Source organism: Microtus pennsylvanicus, chromosome 7 (genome assembly GCF_037038515.1).
Source record: "Microtus pennsylvanicus isolate mMicPen1 chromosome 7, mMicPen1.hap1, whole genome shotgun sequence".
Lineage (NCBI taxonomy): Eukaryota > Metazoa > Chordata > Mammalia > Rodentia > Cricetidae > Microtus > Microtus pennsylvanicus.
In genome coordinates this window covers 50,267,040-50,285,093 of record NC_134585.1, presented here as the reverse complement: position 1 = coordinate 50,285,093, position 18,054 = coordinate 50,267,040, and the positions used below count along the sequence as shown (strand labels likewise).

At 38.8% G+C, this 18,054-nt stretch overlaps 1 protein-coding gene across 1 annotated transcript in view; it reads left to right on the top strand.

Annotated features, from left to right (window-relative positions):
• The window catches only part of Cd2ap (CD2 associated protein), a 79,490-nt gene that overhangs the window by 6,205 nt on the left and 55,231 nt on the right, over window positions 1-18,054 (top strand). The window contains exon 2 of the mRNA XM_075980661.1: window positions 12,769-12,929. Coding sequence (XP_075836776.1) covers window positions 12,769-12,929 — 161 coding nt within the window. The remainder of the gene's footprint in view (window positions 1-12,768; window positions 12,930-18,054) is intronic.

Below are 18,054 nucleotides of genomic sequence, written 5' to 3'. Positions count from 1 at the left end.
AAATGTTAAAATGTAATGAGAAGAATAAAGGCTATAATAAGAAATTTTGTATTGGGAGGAAGTAGGATTTATTCATCTCATTAGTTTGATCATTGATAAAGCAAGTGCTTGGCAGATGTGATTGTTTCCTTTGTTGTGACAAGAAACCCCTGAGATAATCAACTTAGGAGGAAAGGCTTACTTTAGCTCACAATACCGAATTTTAGTTTATAGTCTCTTGACTGTTCCTGTAGGGCTGGAAGTCTGTTTCTTCATGACTGTGCTGATTATTATTATTTTTTGTCAGCTTGACACAGGCTAGGGTCATTTTGCAAAAGACACCCTCAATCAAGAAAATGCTTTCATCCACTTGCCTGTAGGCAAGGCTGTGGTGCATTTTCTTGATTAATGATTAATTTGAGATGGCTTCGCCCAGTGTGAGCAGTGCCACCCCTTGGCTGGTGGTCCTCTGTTAATTTAGAAAAATGACCTGGGCAAGCCATAGAGATCAAAACTGTAAGCAGTGATCTTACATGGCCTCTGCTTAATTTCTGTCTCTAGGTTTCTGCCTTGAATTCTTGCTCTGTCTTTCTTTTATTGTAGACTGTAATAACCAAATAAACCCATTTTGGTCATAGTGTTTATTATAGCAATAGAAACTTAACTAAGACTGTAATAGTTGGAAAACATAAAGGACAGGAAGAGGTGACCTAAAGGACATCTAATAAACCTAACTTCCTTCCTGAAGTTTTCATCACCTAATAGGCTCATGGTGGGAGACTAGGCCTTCAAAACAAGAGTCTTAGGGGCATTCAAGATCCAGACTGTAGCAACAGTAAGCAAGGTACTTTTAAAATCTTCTCTAGCATCACATCTTCTGAAATAAGCAAGCCTTTGCTTGAGGTGATCCTTTTGAGAGACCTTTTAAATTTGAAGTAGTAAGACTATCTTATGGATATTGATGACCTATTGGTACCCCAATAAAGATGATACTAGAAATATTTCCAGTCTGTAGACTGAATATGAGCTGTAAGAGGGTCATACTCAAAATTACTGTAATTGCTAAATGCAGAACATTTCCAATTTTAAATATAGAAGTTTCTATATTTGTAATTTTAATTTGGATAACTTTACTTTTTTTTTCAATGAAATATTTATAGTGTCATTCCTGCCCCATGTTTTAGGACTTGAACCCAGGCTTCAGCACACCCTAAGGCAGTGCTTTGCCACTGTGGTCATTCAGATACTTGTCGTGTACGCAGAATTTTTCATTGTGTTGAAGCAACTTTCAGTTTATTTAAGAATGTGTTTTCTTGTGTACCTCTGTAATCCCAGCACTCAGGAGGTAAAGGCAGGGAAAGGGTTGAGGAATTGAAGGTCATCATCTTTCCTTGGCTGCAAGTGTTCAAAGTCAGTTTGGACCCAAGGCCTCTCCTATCTCAGAAACAAAATAAACAAAGGAAGAAAGCTGGAGGAGATGGCTCAATGAAGTACTTGCAAAGCAAAGGCACGAGTTGGATCTCCACTCTTGTGTTAAAAAAACAAACCAAACCAAACCAGTGCACCTGTAATCCTGGCACTGGTAAAGCATCCCTGTGCCCAGCAGAATTGGTGGAATTCCAGGTTCACTGAAAGACCCTGTCTCCGAAAATAAGGTGGAGTACCTGTGAGATGGCACAGTAAGTAAATGACCTAAGTTCAATGCCAGGACCCACATGATGGAAGGAGGAGAGCACCTGACTTTGCAGGTTGTCCTCTGACTTCACAGGCACGCTGGAGCCCTTGTCTTCATCCCATCTCTATACTAAATAAATGTAAGCCAGATGTGGTGACACACATCTTTAAATACTAGCTAGCACTTAGTCACAGGCAGGCAGATCTCTGGAGTTGAGGTCAGTTGGTCTACAAAGTTGAGCTCCAGGACAGCTGGAGTTACACAGAAACCTTGTCACTAAAAAACAACCCCCTCCATATTAATAAATGTAACAACAATAACAAAAAACCCTCTCCATATTAATAAATGTAACAACAATAACAAAAACCCTCTCCATATTAATAAATGTAACAACAATAACAAAATTAACCCCCTCCATATTAATAAATGTAACAACAATAACAAAAAACAACCCCCTCCATATTAATAAATGTAACAACAATAACAAAAAACAACCCCCTCCATATTAATAAATGTAACAACAATAACAAAAAACAACCCCTTCCATATTAATAAATGTAACAACAATAACAAAAAACAACCCCCTCCATATTAATAAATATAACAACTGTAACAAGAAAGAGATTGAGTGCAAAGGAGGGAGAACACTGACCTTGATCCTGGCCTCTATGTGCACAAGCACAGACATACAAACATACCACCAAACATGTTCTCCTAAGATCCAAGGCATTAATTAAAATTCCTTTTCTGCTGTAGGAGATTGAATTCTGGTGAGTGTTTTGCCTTGCTGCCTAGTGTGCAGATTTGTTTGTGTAGTCACCATATAAAATGAGAATCCCTTTTTACTCAGCACTAATTAAACTCGCCCCTCCTTTTTTCTTTCATTCTTTCTCCCCTTCGAGATGGTTTCATTATGTCAGTCTGCTTAGCCTGGAACGCACATAGACCGCAGACCCTGCTGATCTTGAACTCTCAGAGACCTGCTTGGCAGAGTGCTGGGCTTAAAGGCTTGTACCAGCATGTCTGCCTAAACCATTGTTGTTTTCTTAGTTTCATCATTGATATACATCTGTTGGAACTGGGCATGGTCAAATTCTCCATAATTTGACCAGTTGTGGTTTTCTGCAATGGTCTGCATATGTTGCAGAGATCAGCTTTGATGAGGGTTGAGAACCCACTTATTAGGCAGAGACGACTGGGCAACCTAGTGTACATTTTTTAGAATGTGAAGTTTGTAGATTTTTGTGAACCTTATGGGAGTGTGTATAAAAATATTTCTGAAGTTTTAGTTTTTGTTTGATATTTAACTGGTGCTGATTTATTATACTTAAGTGTACTTTCTCATGGAAATTAAATACAGTAGCCTTCAGGCTTATTTCATCCTGTGTTCTAAATAACAGTTTCTTGCAATCATCGGTATTAGGATAGGGTTTAACTTTTTTCCATTGGCATTTCAGTTCTCCTGAGAAATTTTTATATGACTCCAGATGGGTACATGTATACAAAATGGCCATACAAATTTTCTTAGGGTTACTATTGCTGTGATGAAATACCATAACCAAAACCACATTGTTACACTTCCACAGATAGTTCATTGGAGGAAGTCGAGATAGGAACTCAAACAGAGCAGGAACCAAGAGTCAGGAGCTAATGTAGAGGCCATGGAGAAGTGCTGCTTACTGTCTTACTACATCTTGCTCAGCCTGCTTTCCTATAGAACCCAGGACCACCAGCCCAGGGGTGACCCTATTCACGGTGGTGTTGGCCCTCAACTGGAGTTTCTTCCTCTCATCTCACATGACTCTAGCTTGTGTCAAATTGACATAAAATTAGTCAACATATAAATAAATCAAGCACTAATGGGAATAATCAAAAAGAAATTTATTTTAACATATTTCTTTGAGCACAAGCATGTGATGCTTGTAATCCCAACTTTTGGGGGAGAGGGGCAGAGGCAGTGGCTCTTTGAGCTGGAAGCCAGACTTGGTTTACTGAGAGAGTTCCAGGATATAATGAGATCCTGTCTCAGAACAAACACTCCCCCTCCCCTCCAAAAAATGGTTCTTTGGTATATATAACTTTACCATTTATTAAAGGTGAAAGTAAGTTTACATACTAATGAGATAATTGTGCTTCTTTTTAAAAATTTGCTTTATTTCTATGTGTTAGTGTTTGCCTACAGGCATGTCTATGCATTATGTGTATACTTGGTGCCTAAGGAGCCAGGAGGTGTCAGATCCCCTGCAACTGAAGTTGAAGAGTTGTGAGCCACCATGTGGACGCTAGAATTGGAGCCAGTGATCGTAACTGCTGAACCACTTCTTCAGGCCCTATGTACATGAGTTAAATCTTGGCAGTATTTTAAAATACTGCATGATGTAGAACATCTTCAGATTTACAGTTCATTGGTAGTTGCTATTTTTGTTTGTTTTGTTTTGTTGTTGTAAGTCATTTCTTGCTATAACCCTAGTTTGCCTGGAAATGGCTTTGTAGATTGAGTTGACTTTGATTTTGTAATAGTCATCTGGCCTTTGCAAACTCCTGAGTGCTGGAATTACAGGTATGAACCATTGTGCCTGACTGATACTTACCTTGTAATTTTCAGTGCTGGGAGATCACTTCATGTAGATATGTAGTATAAAATGGCAGAAGAGTGTTTAGAGCCATGACAGAAATTGTTGTAAATTTTTTCCTAATCCAAAGCCAAAATGCATTTGAGGTTTCTTTAACTTTTTTTTTTTTTTAATGAAATGCAAGTTAACATTTTCAGAAAAGTTCTTCAGGTCGAACATTCTAATCCAGTTCAAATCAATGGTATACTTTTTTGATACTCATGCACTGAGGAGTGATAGTAGGTAAATAGTCTTTTGTTTTCTGTTTCATCTATAAGGGACAAAAACCTTGTACAGTAGTAAACACTGCAGTTCATAAAAATAACAGTTTTGAGTCTATTTAGGTAGTATTAGTTAGGATTGCCTGGCATAGGGGCATGTGTAGTGCAACGTGAGCATGTTATGTGTTTAGAACCAAGGCTCACTGTAGATGTGCGCCACCAGAAATGTGCTAGATTCATTTTATTTGATTTTTGAATTAATCTTTGATCATTGTGTTTATAGACCTTGCTGTTGCCAGGTACTTTTCAATATGCACATTGAATTATAAGACTCTGTGAGGTTGTGATCACAGCTTAAGAAACTTAATAATAGTACATTTAAAGCTCTTAAACAACATCTAGATTGCTGTTTATAATTGTGGTTTGATTTTAATAATACTCTATTTGGTAATATGTTAGAGTATAATTTTTTTTCTCCCTCCCCAGTCTATCCCAGAACTGTCTGTGTAGTATAGCCCAGGTTGGCCTTAACATACGATGTTCCTGCCTCTGCCTCTCAGATGTTAGGATTACCATGTGCATCACCACCAACCTGGGAGGAAGCCGCACCTACCTACCTACCTACCCACCCACCTACTTACCTGTGCCTACCTGAGAAAGGATCTTACCTGGAATTTACTAAGGAAATCAGGCTGGTCTCAAACTCACAGAGCTCCCCCCGTGTGGGGAACAGCCCCTAGCACTGAGGTTTCAAACCGTGTGTCACCTTGCCTGGCATCATAGAGCAGTGGCAGTGTACTTGCACTCTGCAATCCCAGCTCTCAGGAGATAAGGCAGGAAGATCGTGCATTTGAGTTTAGTTTAGCCATTTCACAAAGTCCAGGCCAGACCTCTCTTGAAAGAAAGGAAAACCTAAGAGAAATATTTCAGTAACAACTGAATGATGCTGGTGAAGACCTCAGAAGGAAGTAATTTAGTTTGTAGGAATGTAATAATGTTCTAAAAAAAGGCATGGGGAAGCATTTTATAGTCCACCATGTTTTTGTTTCGTTTGTTTGCTTATTTTGTGTGTGATCATGGGTACACATGAGCTATGTATGGTACATTTGTCATCAGGTCACAGATACTCAGGTCACTGTGCTTTTGAAGCAGGTGCTTTTTTTTTTATCTGTTGAGACATCTGACTTGTCCAGGTCCATCAGATTTAAATATGCAAAATGTTTTGTGGACTTTTTTGATGGGATTGTTTTGAGAAAAGAGCCTATGTCTTCATGGTATGTATGTTTTTTTTTTTTTTTTGAGATAGGTTCTTATGCTGTTGCTTAGGATGGCCTAGAACTCACTTTGTAGTTCAGGCTGGCCTCCAGCTTTCTGTAGTTCTTCCTTAGCCTCCCAAGTGCCAAGGTTACAGGTATGACCCAATTCTACCACTTTTTTTCATGGAATTTTCCAGTTAGATAGCAGTTTGTGCTTCACAAGTCCATCGTCTTTTTTTTAATTTTTACTATGCGCTAGTTCTTTTTAACCATTCATAGTATACTAATTTTTTCTGAGAGTAATGATAGCTATTATCCCATTAGTAAATGCTTTGGTTAAATTCATCAAATATGTTTTGAAACCTTTCCCTATATCATTGCAAACAGAAGCACGCAAAAAAAAAAAGGTGACTAAGGGACTAAAGGATGTAGCTAAGTTGCTAGGTTCCAGTCTCCTCCCACTGTATAAATAAGATAGGGTGTACCTGTAATCCCAGTTCATAGGAGGCAAAGACAGGAGGTTCAGGGTCATTCTTGCCTGTGTAAAGAATTCACCGCTAGTCTGGGCTACATGAAACTGTTTGGAAAAAAAAGTGGACAAAATGCTTGTTCTAGATGCTCAGTGGGAAGAATTTGTTTTGGATTGGTGTTAACATTTAGTGATTATTAGGTTTTTCTACTTCAGGTACATTTTAAAGCTCTTTTCTAAGGATTATTTAATTCTTACAAGTCTATCATTTTTGAGTACTGTTATTAATCTTTGACAAACATTTTTATATTTATTTTGTATGCGTGCGTGTGTGGGAGTATGTAGGTCCCACAGTGTTTGTGTGAAGTTTAGTGGACAGTTTGCTGAAGTTGATTCTTTCCTGCAGGGCATGGGTCCTAGGGATTGGACTCAGGTCATCAGACTTGGTGGCAGACACATATATGCCCATTCAGCCATTTTGCTGGTCTTGTAATTTGGAAAACAATACCACGGCAGTTAATTCAAGGCCAAGGCTTGGACCTAGGCAGACCTCTTCACTGCTTGAACTCTCAGTGCTGTAGAGGAGACCAGCTCTTTCTTTCTTTGGGAGCTATTTGGGTTACAGGTTGTAGACATTCTTGATCTTATCCTGCCCTATTTTTTTTTTTTTTTACATTCTTCCAAATTGTAACTTGTTTTTGGAATTTCTTTTATTGTCTCCTTACCTTTCTTTCTTGGTGCTGAGGATTGAACCCCAGGCTCTTAGCCACTGAATTATATCCCTAGCCTACTTCATCTTTATTTCTCACTCATTCAAGCAGTACTGTAGAATGTAAACCTCAGGAGTTCAGAGAGCTTTATTTTTTCTTAGATGTATCTATCCTAAGTGTGCTTAGACCAAGTGGTTTTTTTTTTTAAGGGAATAACCAGGTAAGATTTGCTGAATGAAGATGGAACATGATTGATTATACATGTTCTATTACATATGAAAACTAAATTGATTGGAAATCAGATTTTTGGAGGATGCCTAGAAATACACAGAGATTTAATTGATTGTTTCAGAAATTTTACTGGTCCATACATCCTGTGTTAGAGGTGTTTGCATTTATCTGTATAACTTATTTTCCTTTTTAAAATCTACTTAGCAAATGAGTGGACTTTTATAGCAAGTTCCTGTTTGCTAAGTTAACTTTTCTCTCTTTAGGTGATGTTTTGCCAGTTATTCATTTGGCGTATACTTAACCATATTAGGTATCACATTGAAATTTTAATCTCCACAAGAGTATTGTAGCAAAAAGATTGATGCCCTCAGTCCTTAGAAGTATAGAGATTGGTAACCAGGCGGTGGTGGTGCATGCCTTTAATCCCAGCACCCTGGAGGCAGAGGCAGACAGATCTGAGTTCCAGATCAGCATCTTCTACAAGAAATAGTTCCAGGGCAGGCTCCAAAGCTACAGAGAAAACTGTCTCAGAAAACAAACAGAAGTATAGAAATTGTTGCTTACCCGTCCGGATGCAGGGGAGTCAAGCTCAGACTTGCATTGATTTGATTTAAAAGCATGTCTTCTCAAACATTTAAAAAATTTTAGGAAAGGGGAAAATGTTGAGTTAAGCAAAGAAAGTAAGATTGTAACAACTACCTTGTTATATGCAAATAAAGAAGCTTAGCTAACCACAATGGCACTCTGAAACTTATGAATACCAGCTACTCTGAAAACCTAGGAGACCATGCTGAGCAACCAAATGAGTCCTTTCTCAAAACAGAAACAATCCAAACTTAACTCTCCTAGAAATTGTGGATGGATACCATACATTGTCCAGGTGTTTGAAAAACTCCTTTCAAGATACTTTTAAGGAATATGTTGCTTTGCACATTGCTTCTGTCTTAGTGTTCTGTTCTTGAGAAGAGATGCCGTAACCATGACAACTCTTATACAAGAAAGAATTTAATTGTGACTTGCTTAGAGTTTCAGAGATTTATTCCATTATTGTCTTTGTGGGGAATCTGGCAGTGTGCAGGCAGACGTGGTGGTGGAGAAGTTGAAAGTTATTTCTACATCTGAATCCACAAGCAACAGGAAGAGAGTCACTGGGCCTGGATTGGGCTTTTGAAATGTCAAAGCCCACCTCCATAGACCTGCCTCGTCCAACAAGACCACACCTACTCCAACAAGGCAACACTTCCTAATCCTTCTAAGTAGTGATAGTCCCCAATGACTAAGCATTCAAACCTGTGAACCTCTCGGAGCCGTTCTTAATCAAACTACTACAGGTTCTTTATATATTTTAGGTTTTATCTTTCTATTTTTTTCTGAGTTCTGTACAACTTCAGTGAAAATTTATATTAGTATGATTTGGTAAATTAACACTTTCCTAGTATTGAAATTGAGAAATTAAGAGCTGGATGTGGCGTCCATACCTGTAATCTCAGTACTGAGGAGGTTGAGTCGAGATTGCTGTAAATTTGAGTTCAGCTTCAGTTACAAAGCAAGACCCTGTGTGTATGGGGGTGGGATGAGTGGGGTGGGGATGGGGTGGTGATAGTGGGAGGTGTAAGCAAAAGGAAACAAAAACCCTAAACACACAAGGAATGTAGAAACTTTGTGACTGTTCCAACTTGCTTTTTCCTAGTATGGGTTTTGAGTGTTATTTTGGGAGAAGGAATTGATTATATGCATATGAAAATGTCTTTGCTTATAGTTATGACTATAAGCAATTAGTCTTTGTAAGATCAAAGTAACTTTTTGAGTTTTTTTTGTGGGTATGTCATTAGTTTATAGTATTAGAAAGAATAGAATACTATGAAAAAAATGTGATGAAATTTCCTTCTGAGAAATGTGATCAGAGTATACACATTATGTACATCATTACACACTACTTGAAACAGGAAGAGAAAGGCATTAAGAGTTTGAGTCTGAACTGTGCCCACATGACCTGAGCAGGTGCAGCATGTTGAAACTAAGAGGTGAGGCTTGGTTGGAGGAAGTAGGGCTGGGGTAGGTCCTTAAGTGTATCTTGTTCCTGGCATCTTCCTGTCTGTGTCCTGTGTACTGTGACATGAACTGCCTTGCCATGTTTTCTCTAATGTTGCTTACTGAGTCTTATTGATGCCTTTGAAGATGTTTAGTCACAGCACCAGAAGAGTAACCAATTCACAGAAACCTGAGTTCAATCCATAACACTAGATAAACCCTTAGGTTGTGATGGGGCACACCTGGAATCCCAACACTTGTCTCCTGCTTGCAGCCCCAGTACTGAAGGTGGAGGCTTACCTTGAATGAGTAGGACTCTGTATCTAAATAAAGAAATAAATGCACAACTAGAAAGTAGGCGTTGTGGATCATGTTTTTAATCCTAGCACTCAGGATTGCTGGGAGTTTGAGGACTGCCAGGGTTGCATAGTTTCAGGACAGTCTGAGCTGCAGTGTGTAATCCTGCTTGAAAAACAGACAGACACTGGGCTGGAGAAATGGCTCAGTGGTTAAGAGCACTGACTGCTCTTCCAAAGGTCCTGAGTTCAATTCCCAGCAACCACATGGTGGCTCACAACCATCCGTAAGGAGATCTGGTGCCCTCTTCTGGCCTGCAGGCACACATGCAAACAAAATACTGACAATACTGTATACATAATAAATAAATAAATCTTAAAAAAAAAAAAAAAACAGACAGACACATACTCACACACAAATAGAAGAATACTAGATATACTTATCTCATTTTTTTTTAATTATTTTATTTTTATTTTCGAGACAGGGTTTCTCCGTGGCTTTTTGGTTCCTGTCCTGGAACTAGCTCTTCTAGACCAGGCTGGCCTCGAACTCCCAGAGATCCACCGGCCTCTGTCTCCCGAGTGCTGGGATTAAAGGCATGTGCCACCACCGCCCGACTACTTATCTCATTTCTATATTTAGCGATCAGTAACTGATAAAAGGGGCTTTTTGGGATGATACTGTGACTTTTAATTAATATTTTCACATGGATATAATACCTAATTTTGTTGAATTTAATGAGTTACAGTAACATTAAACTTGTGTTTTATAGTGTTACGAAGGGATATATATTTAGGCCTAGAAATAGCACCATGGTCTTTAGTTTGAGGCTTTGTTTTACCTGGTTTGGACTTGTAAATTGTTTAACGATTATTCAAGCTGTAGGTTTCTAAGGGTTCAGATTCCTTTAGAGTCTTAGCTTATCTCCTTGCTTGTCTTTGAGTATTTCTAAATATCAGATAGAATATGCATCTTTTGATTCTTTCAGTTACAGTACACTGTTACTGGAGTATTAGTGTAGCTGTAAAAGGTGATGGAGGATAGTAGTCTATGATCATAAAATTAAAATTTCAGTTTTTCAGTGGGCATAAGATGAAATCTAAATTTTGTTGCTCTTTCAACTGTAGCTCACAACATCTGTCTTTTGGGGGGAGAGATGTGTGAGGTGGGATATGTTATAATTTAAAAAACAGCAGGGGAGAGCCCCATCTTGAGACAGGGCTCATGTGGAGGGCTTTTTATTGGAGGAAGGGAATGGGAAAGGGGTGGGGAGGGAGGAGACCTCTGGAGACAGGCAGAGAAGAGAGAGAGAGAGAGGAGGGGGGGAGGGGTAAGGGAGGAGGTGGGCGGGCCGCCTTTTATGAGGGGACATAGCTGTAGTGATGTAGCTGATGACATTGTCAGGACCCTGAGCAGGTCAGAGTACTACCTAAATTCTGGGATTAAAGTCATGTGTCACCATGCCTGGCCTTCATTTTGTCTTCTTGAAGTATTGTGACTGACAATGTTCTTATTCTCCATCCTACTTTTCATCTTCCTGGCCTTTCTGGCCTTCAGCAGAGCTGTCTGCTATCTCAGTTACAGCCTCCTAAATTCTTTAAGCTTCTTCCTGGTTTTATCAGTTCTGCTTGCTCTCTGCCTTGTCTTTACCTCCAGTAGAAATTCTGTCTAAGACTCATTTACAAACTAAATAAAAAATGACTTCACTGAGTGGTGGTGGCTCATGCCTTTAATCTCTGTGTGTTTGAAGCCAACCTGGTCTACAAAGCAAGTTCCAGGAAAGCCCGTTGTTTTGAGAAAAACAAAAACCAAACAAAGAAATTGACATGAATCGCATAACAAATCTGGGGTGTTGCAGATAAAATTGGGCTTGGTTAGGGTAGCAGCTTGATAAATTTGCCCAGATTCCTGTCTTTTCTGCCTTAATCATATCTTTTTTTTTTCTCAAACTGGAGCAATTTTGGGTGTTACTTCTTGTTTGTATTTTAGAGACTTTCACTTGTTGTATCTAGAGAGCTTTCACTTTATTGTCCAGACTGGCCTCAAGGTCGTATTCCTCTTGCCTCACTGTTCTGGGTGGTGGATTTATAGGCGTGTATCACTGTGCCTGGCCCTTGTGTTTTGGATACATGTGTGTTTGTAATTGAACCAGAACCTCCTGCATAATAACCAGACACTACAACTGAGCTATACTCCTACCTCTGTGTTTTTGCTTTTTAAGCCAAATGAAAAGGAAAGTCAGAATCCTGAGTGTGATTGGGCAGAATTAGAATGATTATGAATAAATTATCTCTAAACTCTTTTCTCTTACCAACAGCTTGATACACGAGCTTTAATCAGTCCTCTTTTAAACAAGATTTCCCAGATTACTTGGTTAGACTTCGTGCTTGAGAAACGCAGATAGAGACTAGTCAATATCTAACCAGGCCTGCGAGAAACTTTGTAAAGCTCAGGGTTTCAGATTATCTAAATAAAATTAAGGATCTGTAAGAAATTGGAGGGTTAGTGGTGGCTGCTGTTGTTTTGAAGTGTTCCTTTTTAATATTTTTTGTTGAATGTTTATTTTTTCTTATGGTTGTAGGTGGAAGAAAATATGGCTATAGCTGGTAATCTACCATCTTGTATAAGGAATCTGTTCTGCTTTTTAAAATTGACCTTTAAGTGGGCGGTAGTGGGGCGGTGGTGGTACATGTGTTTAATCCCAGCATTCAGGAGGCAGAGGCAGGCAGATCTCCGTGAGTTCAAGGGCAGCCTGGTCTATAAGAGCTAGTGTCTCAGTGAAACTACAGTGAGGATATTCACAGGTTTGGATTCTCACCAGGGGTTTTGTGGATGGATTGTTTCTAAACTCCCGTGATTGTTCCCATCATTCCCAAGTCTTTTGCCTTATACAACTTAAACCATTTTTATCAGTCTATTTTTTTTTTTGTCTTGTGGCTTTATCACCTTTACTCTATACTGACGTCTTGCTTCCTCTCCATTTGGCTGCATCTCTGCCCTTCTTCCCAGTGTCCTCTCCGCCCTGAAAATCCTGCCTAGCTATTGGCTGTTGGTCTTTTTATTAGACCAGTCCAAGTGACAAATCTTCACAGAGTACAAAAAAATTTATTCTACAGTAGTGTACTATATTCTGTATTTAGATGATTAAGGACTTTCCTGTGGTGTGACAAGCCTTTATCTTTGCAGTATTAATTGTTGTTACACAGATTCTGTAGCTGAAAGATTGTTAATATGGTTTATAGTAATTTTGTAAATTAGATTTTAGACATTTTTTTCTCCTTTTTTAGTTGACTATATGGTGGAGTATGACTATGATGCTGTACATGATGATGAATTAAGTATTCGAGTTGGGGAGATCATCAGAAATGTGAAAAAACTACAGGAAGAAGGATGGCTGGAAGGAGAACTAAATGGGAGAAGAGGGATGTTCCCTGATAATTTCGTTAAGGTAAATATTTTCAGTTTAATTTCTTGCTTTTGCTTCACAGTATTAACTCTGTATGTCAAATGGATACATATGTTTGAAATGAAAATACTTTAAAGCTATCCTTGACATTTAGAAAAGCACAGGTACAGATACATCTGTAATAGATTTTACTATTGATTGGTAGCTTGCTGTACAGTAATGCTGTGTGTGTGTATGTGTATCTTTGTGTTTGTTTATGGTTGTATGCATGTATCTACCAGCCTATCTTTTCCTTTTTTTTTCTTATCTACTTTCTCTTTTATCATAACTAAGGAAAACTATAACTATCACTGTAAATTCTTCAACTCTATCAAAGACTCCAGAAGGATATAATATTACATAAGTAAACAGGAAGTGTACTGTAAGCAACTTTCAGAATTCTTGAATTGACAGAGACATTTCGCTACCTGGACAGTTACCCCAAATTTTTTCTTTACCATTGGACATCCATTTTCAGCCGACAGGCCCAGAGTATCCGGCCAACTTTACCATGAAGCAGGAAATTTCTAAGACCTTTCAGTCACTTTCTTCTGTATCCTGCAGAATGTCTCGCAGACTCTTTCATGAATCAGGAACCCTGAAGTATCATCTCATCTTTAGCCAATTTCAGCAGTCATTTCTCTGCAGGTACCACATGCCCAGTTAATCAGTCCAGGCAAGAGCAGTTTCTTGCTCTAGTGGTTCACCAGCTTCATTAGGAGCCTCTTCGATGTCCATCTTCCTCTTGAAGTAGCTTGATGCTGCCAGGAGCAGATGTGTGTCATTGTCATGTAAAGTCATAACTTCTTAATACATTTTAAATGCCATATTATGAAGCTTTATGAAAGCTTTGAAGAATACCTAAGTAACTGAAATATATCTCTGCATATCTAGAAAGTCTAAAGGACATGACAACAAACTCTATTATAAATGAATTTCTATTAACCTATATTTCTTAATTATACATTACATTTTTTAAATGACCTACACAATCACAATACCTTAAGATCAAAATTACGTATACATATAACAAAATTGGCCTTAAATTTGTATCAATAAACCAAGATCCATACCAATGCAAATTATTCCTATCTATATTGTAACCCCTTTAAATATAAAAGAACGTATATAAACAATATTTGGCAATATGGGCATAGTTTTTTCTATACTGCTTTCTGCTCTTTAGGGGTGCTGCTTATCAGTTATTTTATGGTGTATCCTGTGTGCTAGGATTATATCAGTCAGCACTTGGGCAAAGTAATTTTTTGAGGGTATTTAAAGTGACCTTTCAGGAGGTTGTGGTCTATCAAACTATATTTGTATAGAAGCAACCCACAGGTTCTCATCTTCTGTGAAAAGAACCTCTTTTCCAAAGCACCGTATCCTTAGACTCAAATTTTGAAGTCAAGATACCTTTATAATATACATGTTGTTTAGCTTAGCAGCCCATACAATGAAATGTCTCTCTGTACTTAGCTCCTTCACAGTCATAAAAATTCAAAGAAAACATAATACTATACATAATCTAGAGTCTTTGTGAATTTTCCTTTTTACATGGCTCATTTTTCTCTATTGAATCTATGACTATCTGTACTTGGTCTCTTTAAAGACTTTACCCCCCATTTAAAAGCTTTATTTTATGACTCTCTATAGTCTTTTTTCTTTTCTCTTCCAAGCCTACATACATTTATCCAACACTATGACCCATTTATAGTTCTTTTTTTTATTCTGTCCTACTGTGTATCTAATTCTTTTTTTAAATTTATTTATTAAAGATTTCTGTCTCTTCCCCGCCACCGCCTCCCATTTCCCTCCCCCTCCCCCAATTAAGCCCCCCCAGCCCAAAAAGCAATCAGGGTTCCCTGTCCTGTGGGAAGTCCAAGGAATCCCCACCTCCATCCAGGTCTAGTAAGTTGAGCATCCAAACTGCCTAGGCTCCCACAAAGCCAGTGCGTGCAGTAGGATCAGAAACCCATTGCCATTGTTTTTGAGTTCTCAGTAGTCCTCATTGTCCGCTATGTTTAGAGAGTCCGGTTTTATCCCAGGCTTTTCCAGACCCAGGCCAGCTGGTCTTGGTGAGTTCCCAGTAGAACATCCCCATTGTGTCAGTGTGTGGGTGCACCCCTCGCGGTCCTGAGTTCCTTGCTCGTGCTCTTTCTCCTTCTGCTCCTGATTTGGACCTTGAGATTTCAGTCCTGTGCTCCAATGTGGGTGTCTCTCTCTGTCTCCTTTCATCGCTTGCTGAAGGTTAATATTCAGGAGGATGCCTATATGTTTTTCTTTGGGTTCTCCTTATTTAGCTTCTCTAGTATCACTAATTATAGGCTCAATGTCCTTGGTTTATGGCTAGAAACCAAATATGAGTGAGTACATCCCATGTTCCTCTTTTTGGGTCTGGCTTACCTCACTCAGGATAGTGTTTTCTATTTCCATCCATTTGCATGCAAAATTCAAGAAGTCATTGTTTTTTATTGCTGAGTAGTACTCTAATATGTATATATATATTCCATACTTTCTTCATCCATTCTTCCATTGAAGGGCATCTAGGTTGTTTCCAGGTTCTGGCTATCACAAACAATGCTGCTATGAACATCGTAGAGCATATACTTTTGTTGTATGATAAGGCCTCTCTTGGGTATATTCCCAAGAGTGGTATTGCTGGGTCCAGGGGTAAGTTGATCCCGAATTTCCTGAGAAACCGCCATACTGCTTTCCAAAGTGGTTGCACAAGTTTGCATTCCCACCAGCAATGGATGAGTGTACCCCTTTCTCCACAACCTCTCCAACAAAGGCTATCATTGGTGTTTTTTATTTTAGCCATTCTGACAGGTGTAAGATGGTATCTTAAAGTTGTCTTGATTTGCATTTCCCTGATCGCTAAGGAAGTTGAGCATGACCTTAAGTGTCTTTTGGCCATTTGAAGTTCTTCTGTTGAGAATTCTCTGTTCAGCTCAGTGCCCCATTTTATAATTGGATTGATTAGCCTTTTACGGTCTAGTTTCTTGAGATCTTTATATATTTTGGAGATCAGACCTTTGTCAGTTGCGGGGTTGGTGAAGATCTTCTCCCAGTTAGTGGGTTGCCTTTGTGTCTTAGCGACAGTGTCCTTTGCTTTACAGAAGCTTCTCAGTCTCAGGAGGTCCCATTTATTCAATGAGGTCCTTAATGTCTGTGCTGCTGGGGATATACGTAAGAAGTGGTCTCCTGTGCCCATGTGTTGTAGAGTACTTCCCACTTGCTCTTCTATCAGGTTCAGTGTGTTCGGACTGATATTGAGGTCTTTAATCCATTTGGACTTGAGTTTTGTGCATGGTGATAGATATGGATCTATTTTCATTCTTCTACAGGTTGACATCCAGTTTTGCCAGCACCATTTGTTGAAGATGCTCTCTTTTTTCCATTGTATACTTTTAGCTCCTTTATCGGAAATCAGGTGTTCATAGGTTTGTGGGTTAATGTCAGGGTCTTCTATTCGATTCCATTGGTCGACTTCTCTGTTTTTATGCCAATACCAAGCTGTTTTCAATACTGTAGCTCTGTAGTAGAGTTTGAAGTCAGGGGTGGTAATGCGTCCAGACGCTCCTTTGTTGTATAAGATTGTTTTGGCTATCCTGGGTTTTTTGTTTTTCCATATAAAGTTGATTATTGTCTTCTCCAGATCTGTGAAGAATTTTGATGAGATTTTGATGGGGATTGCATTGAATCTATAGATTGCTTTTGGTAGAATTGCCATTTTTACTATGTTGATCCTCCCAATCCAGGAGCAAGGAAGATCTTTCCATTTTCTGGTGTACTCCTCAATTCCTTTCTTCAAAGACTTAAAGTTCTTGTCAAATAGATCTTTCACATCCTTGGTCAGAGTTACCCCAAGATATTTTATGCTATTTGTGGCTATCATGAAAGGTGATGCTTCTCTAATTTCCCTCTCTGTTTTCTTATCCTTAGTGTATAGGAAGGCCACTGATTTTTTGGAGTTGATCTTGTATCCTGCCACATTACTAAAGGTGTTTATCAGCTGTAGGAGTTCTTTGGTAGAGTTTTTGGGGTTGCTTATGTATACTATCATATCATCTGCAAATAACGAGAGCTTAACTTCTTCTTTTCCGATACGAATCCCCTTGATCCCTTTATGTTGTCTTATTGCTATTGCTAGAACTTCAAGCACTATATTGAAGAGGTATGGAGAGAGTGGACAGCCTTGTCGTGTTCCTGATTTTAGTGGGATGGCTTTGAGTTTTTCTCCATTTAATGTTAGCTGACGGCTTGCTGTAAATAGCTTTTATTATATTTAGGTATGACCCTTGTATCCCTAATCTCTCCAAGACTTTTATCATAAAGGGGTGTTGAATTTTGTCAAATGCTTTTTCAGCATCTAATGAAATGATCATATGGTTTTTTTCTTTCAGTTTATTTATATGGTGGATTACATTGATAGATTTGCGTAAGTTGAACCAGCCCTGCATCTCTGGGATGAAGCCTCTTTTCCTTTTTTTTTTTTTTTAAACCATAGATAATAGTTTTTAGTTGGGTTGCACTTTGAGGTGGTGTCTTAGACTTGTCCCACAAGTCTTCCATTTTTTTTTGCTTTGTTTTTTGTTGCTTTTCTATAAGATTTATTAGATATATCTTTGCAAATATTTTTTGTGGCATATTTTCTTATTTTAATATGTTTCCACCCCTCTTCCTCTTTGTGTGTGTGTGTAAAAGGTACACAGAATTTATTAGAGTAGAGGGCATAGCACACTTGGAAGGGCTGACCTTGGACATTGATGCAAGAGACCACTGCAGCAATGATGAGAATGGACAGTGTCCAAGGAGAGTATTGTAGTAATAATTGGAGCGGTGGAGCTGCGTCCCCAGCACCCCGGCTGCCTGCTAGCTTATGCCCGAAATAACAACACACAAACTGTATTCATTTAAACACTGCTTGGCCCATTTCTATCTATCCTCTTCTAGGCTAATTCTCACATATTAATTTAGCCCATTTCTAATCATCTGTGTGTAGCACCCCAAGGTGCGCTTACCGGGAAGATTCTAGCCTATGTCCATCCTGGGTCGGAGCTTCATCGTGTGCGTCTGGCTGGGCGTCTCTCTGAGGTGTCTGCCCCCAAGAGGAGAGCTGTCGAAT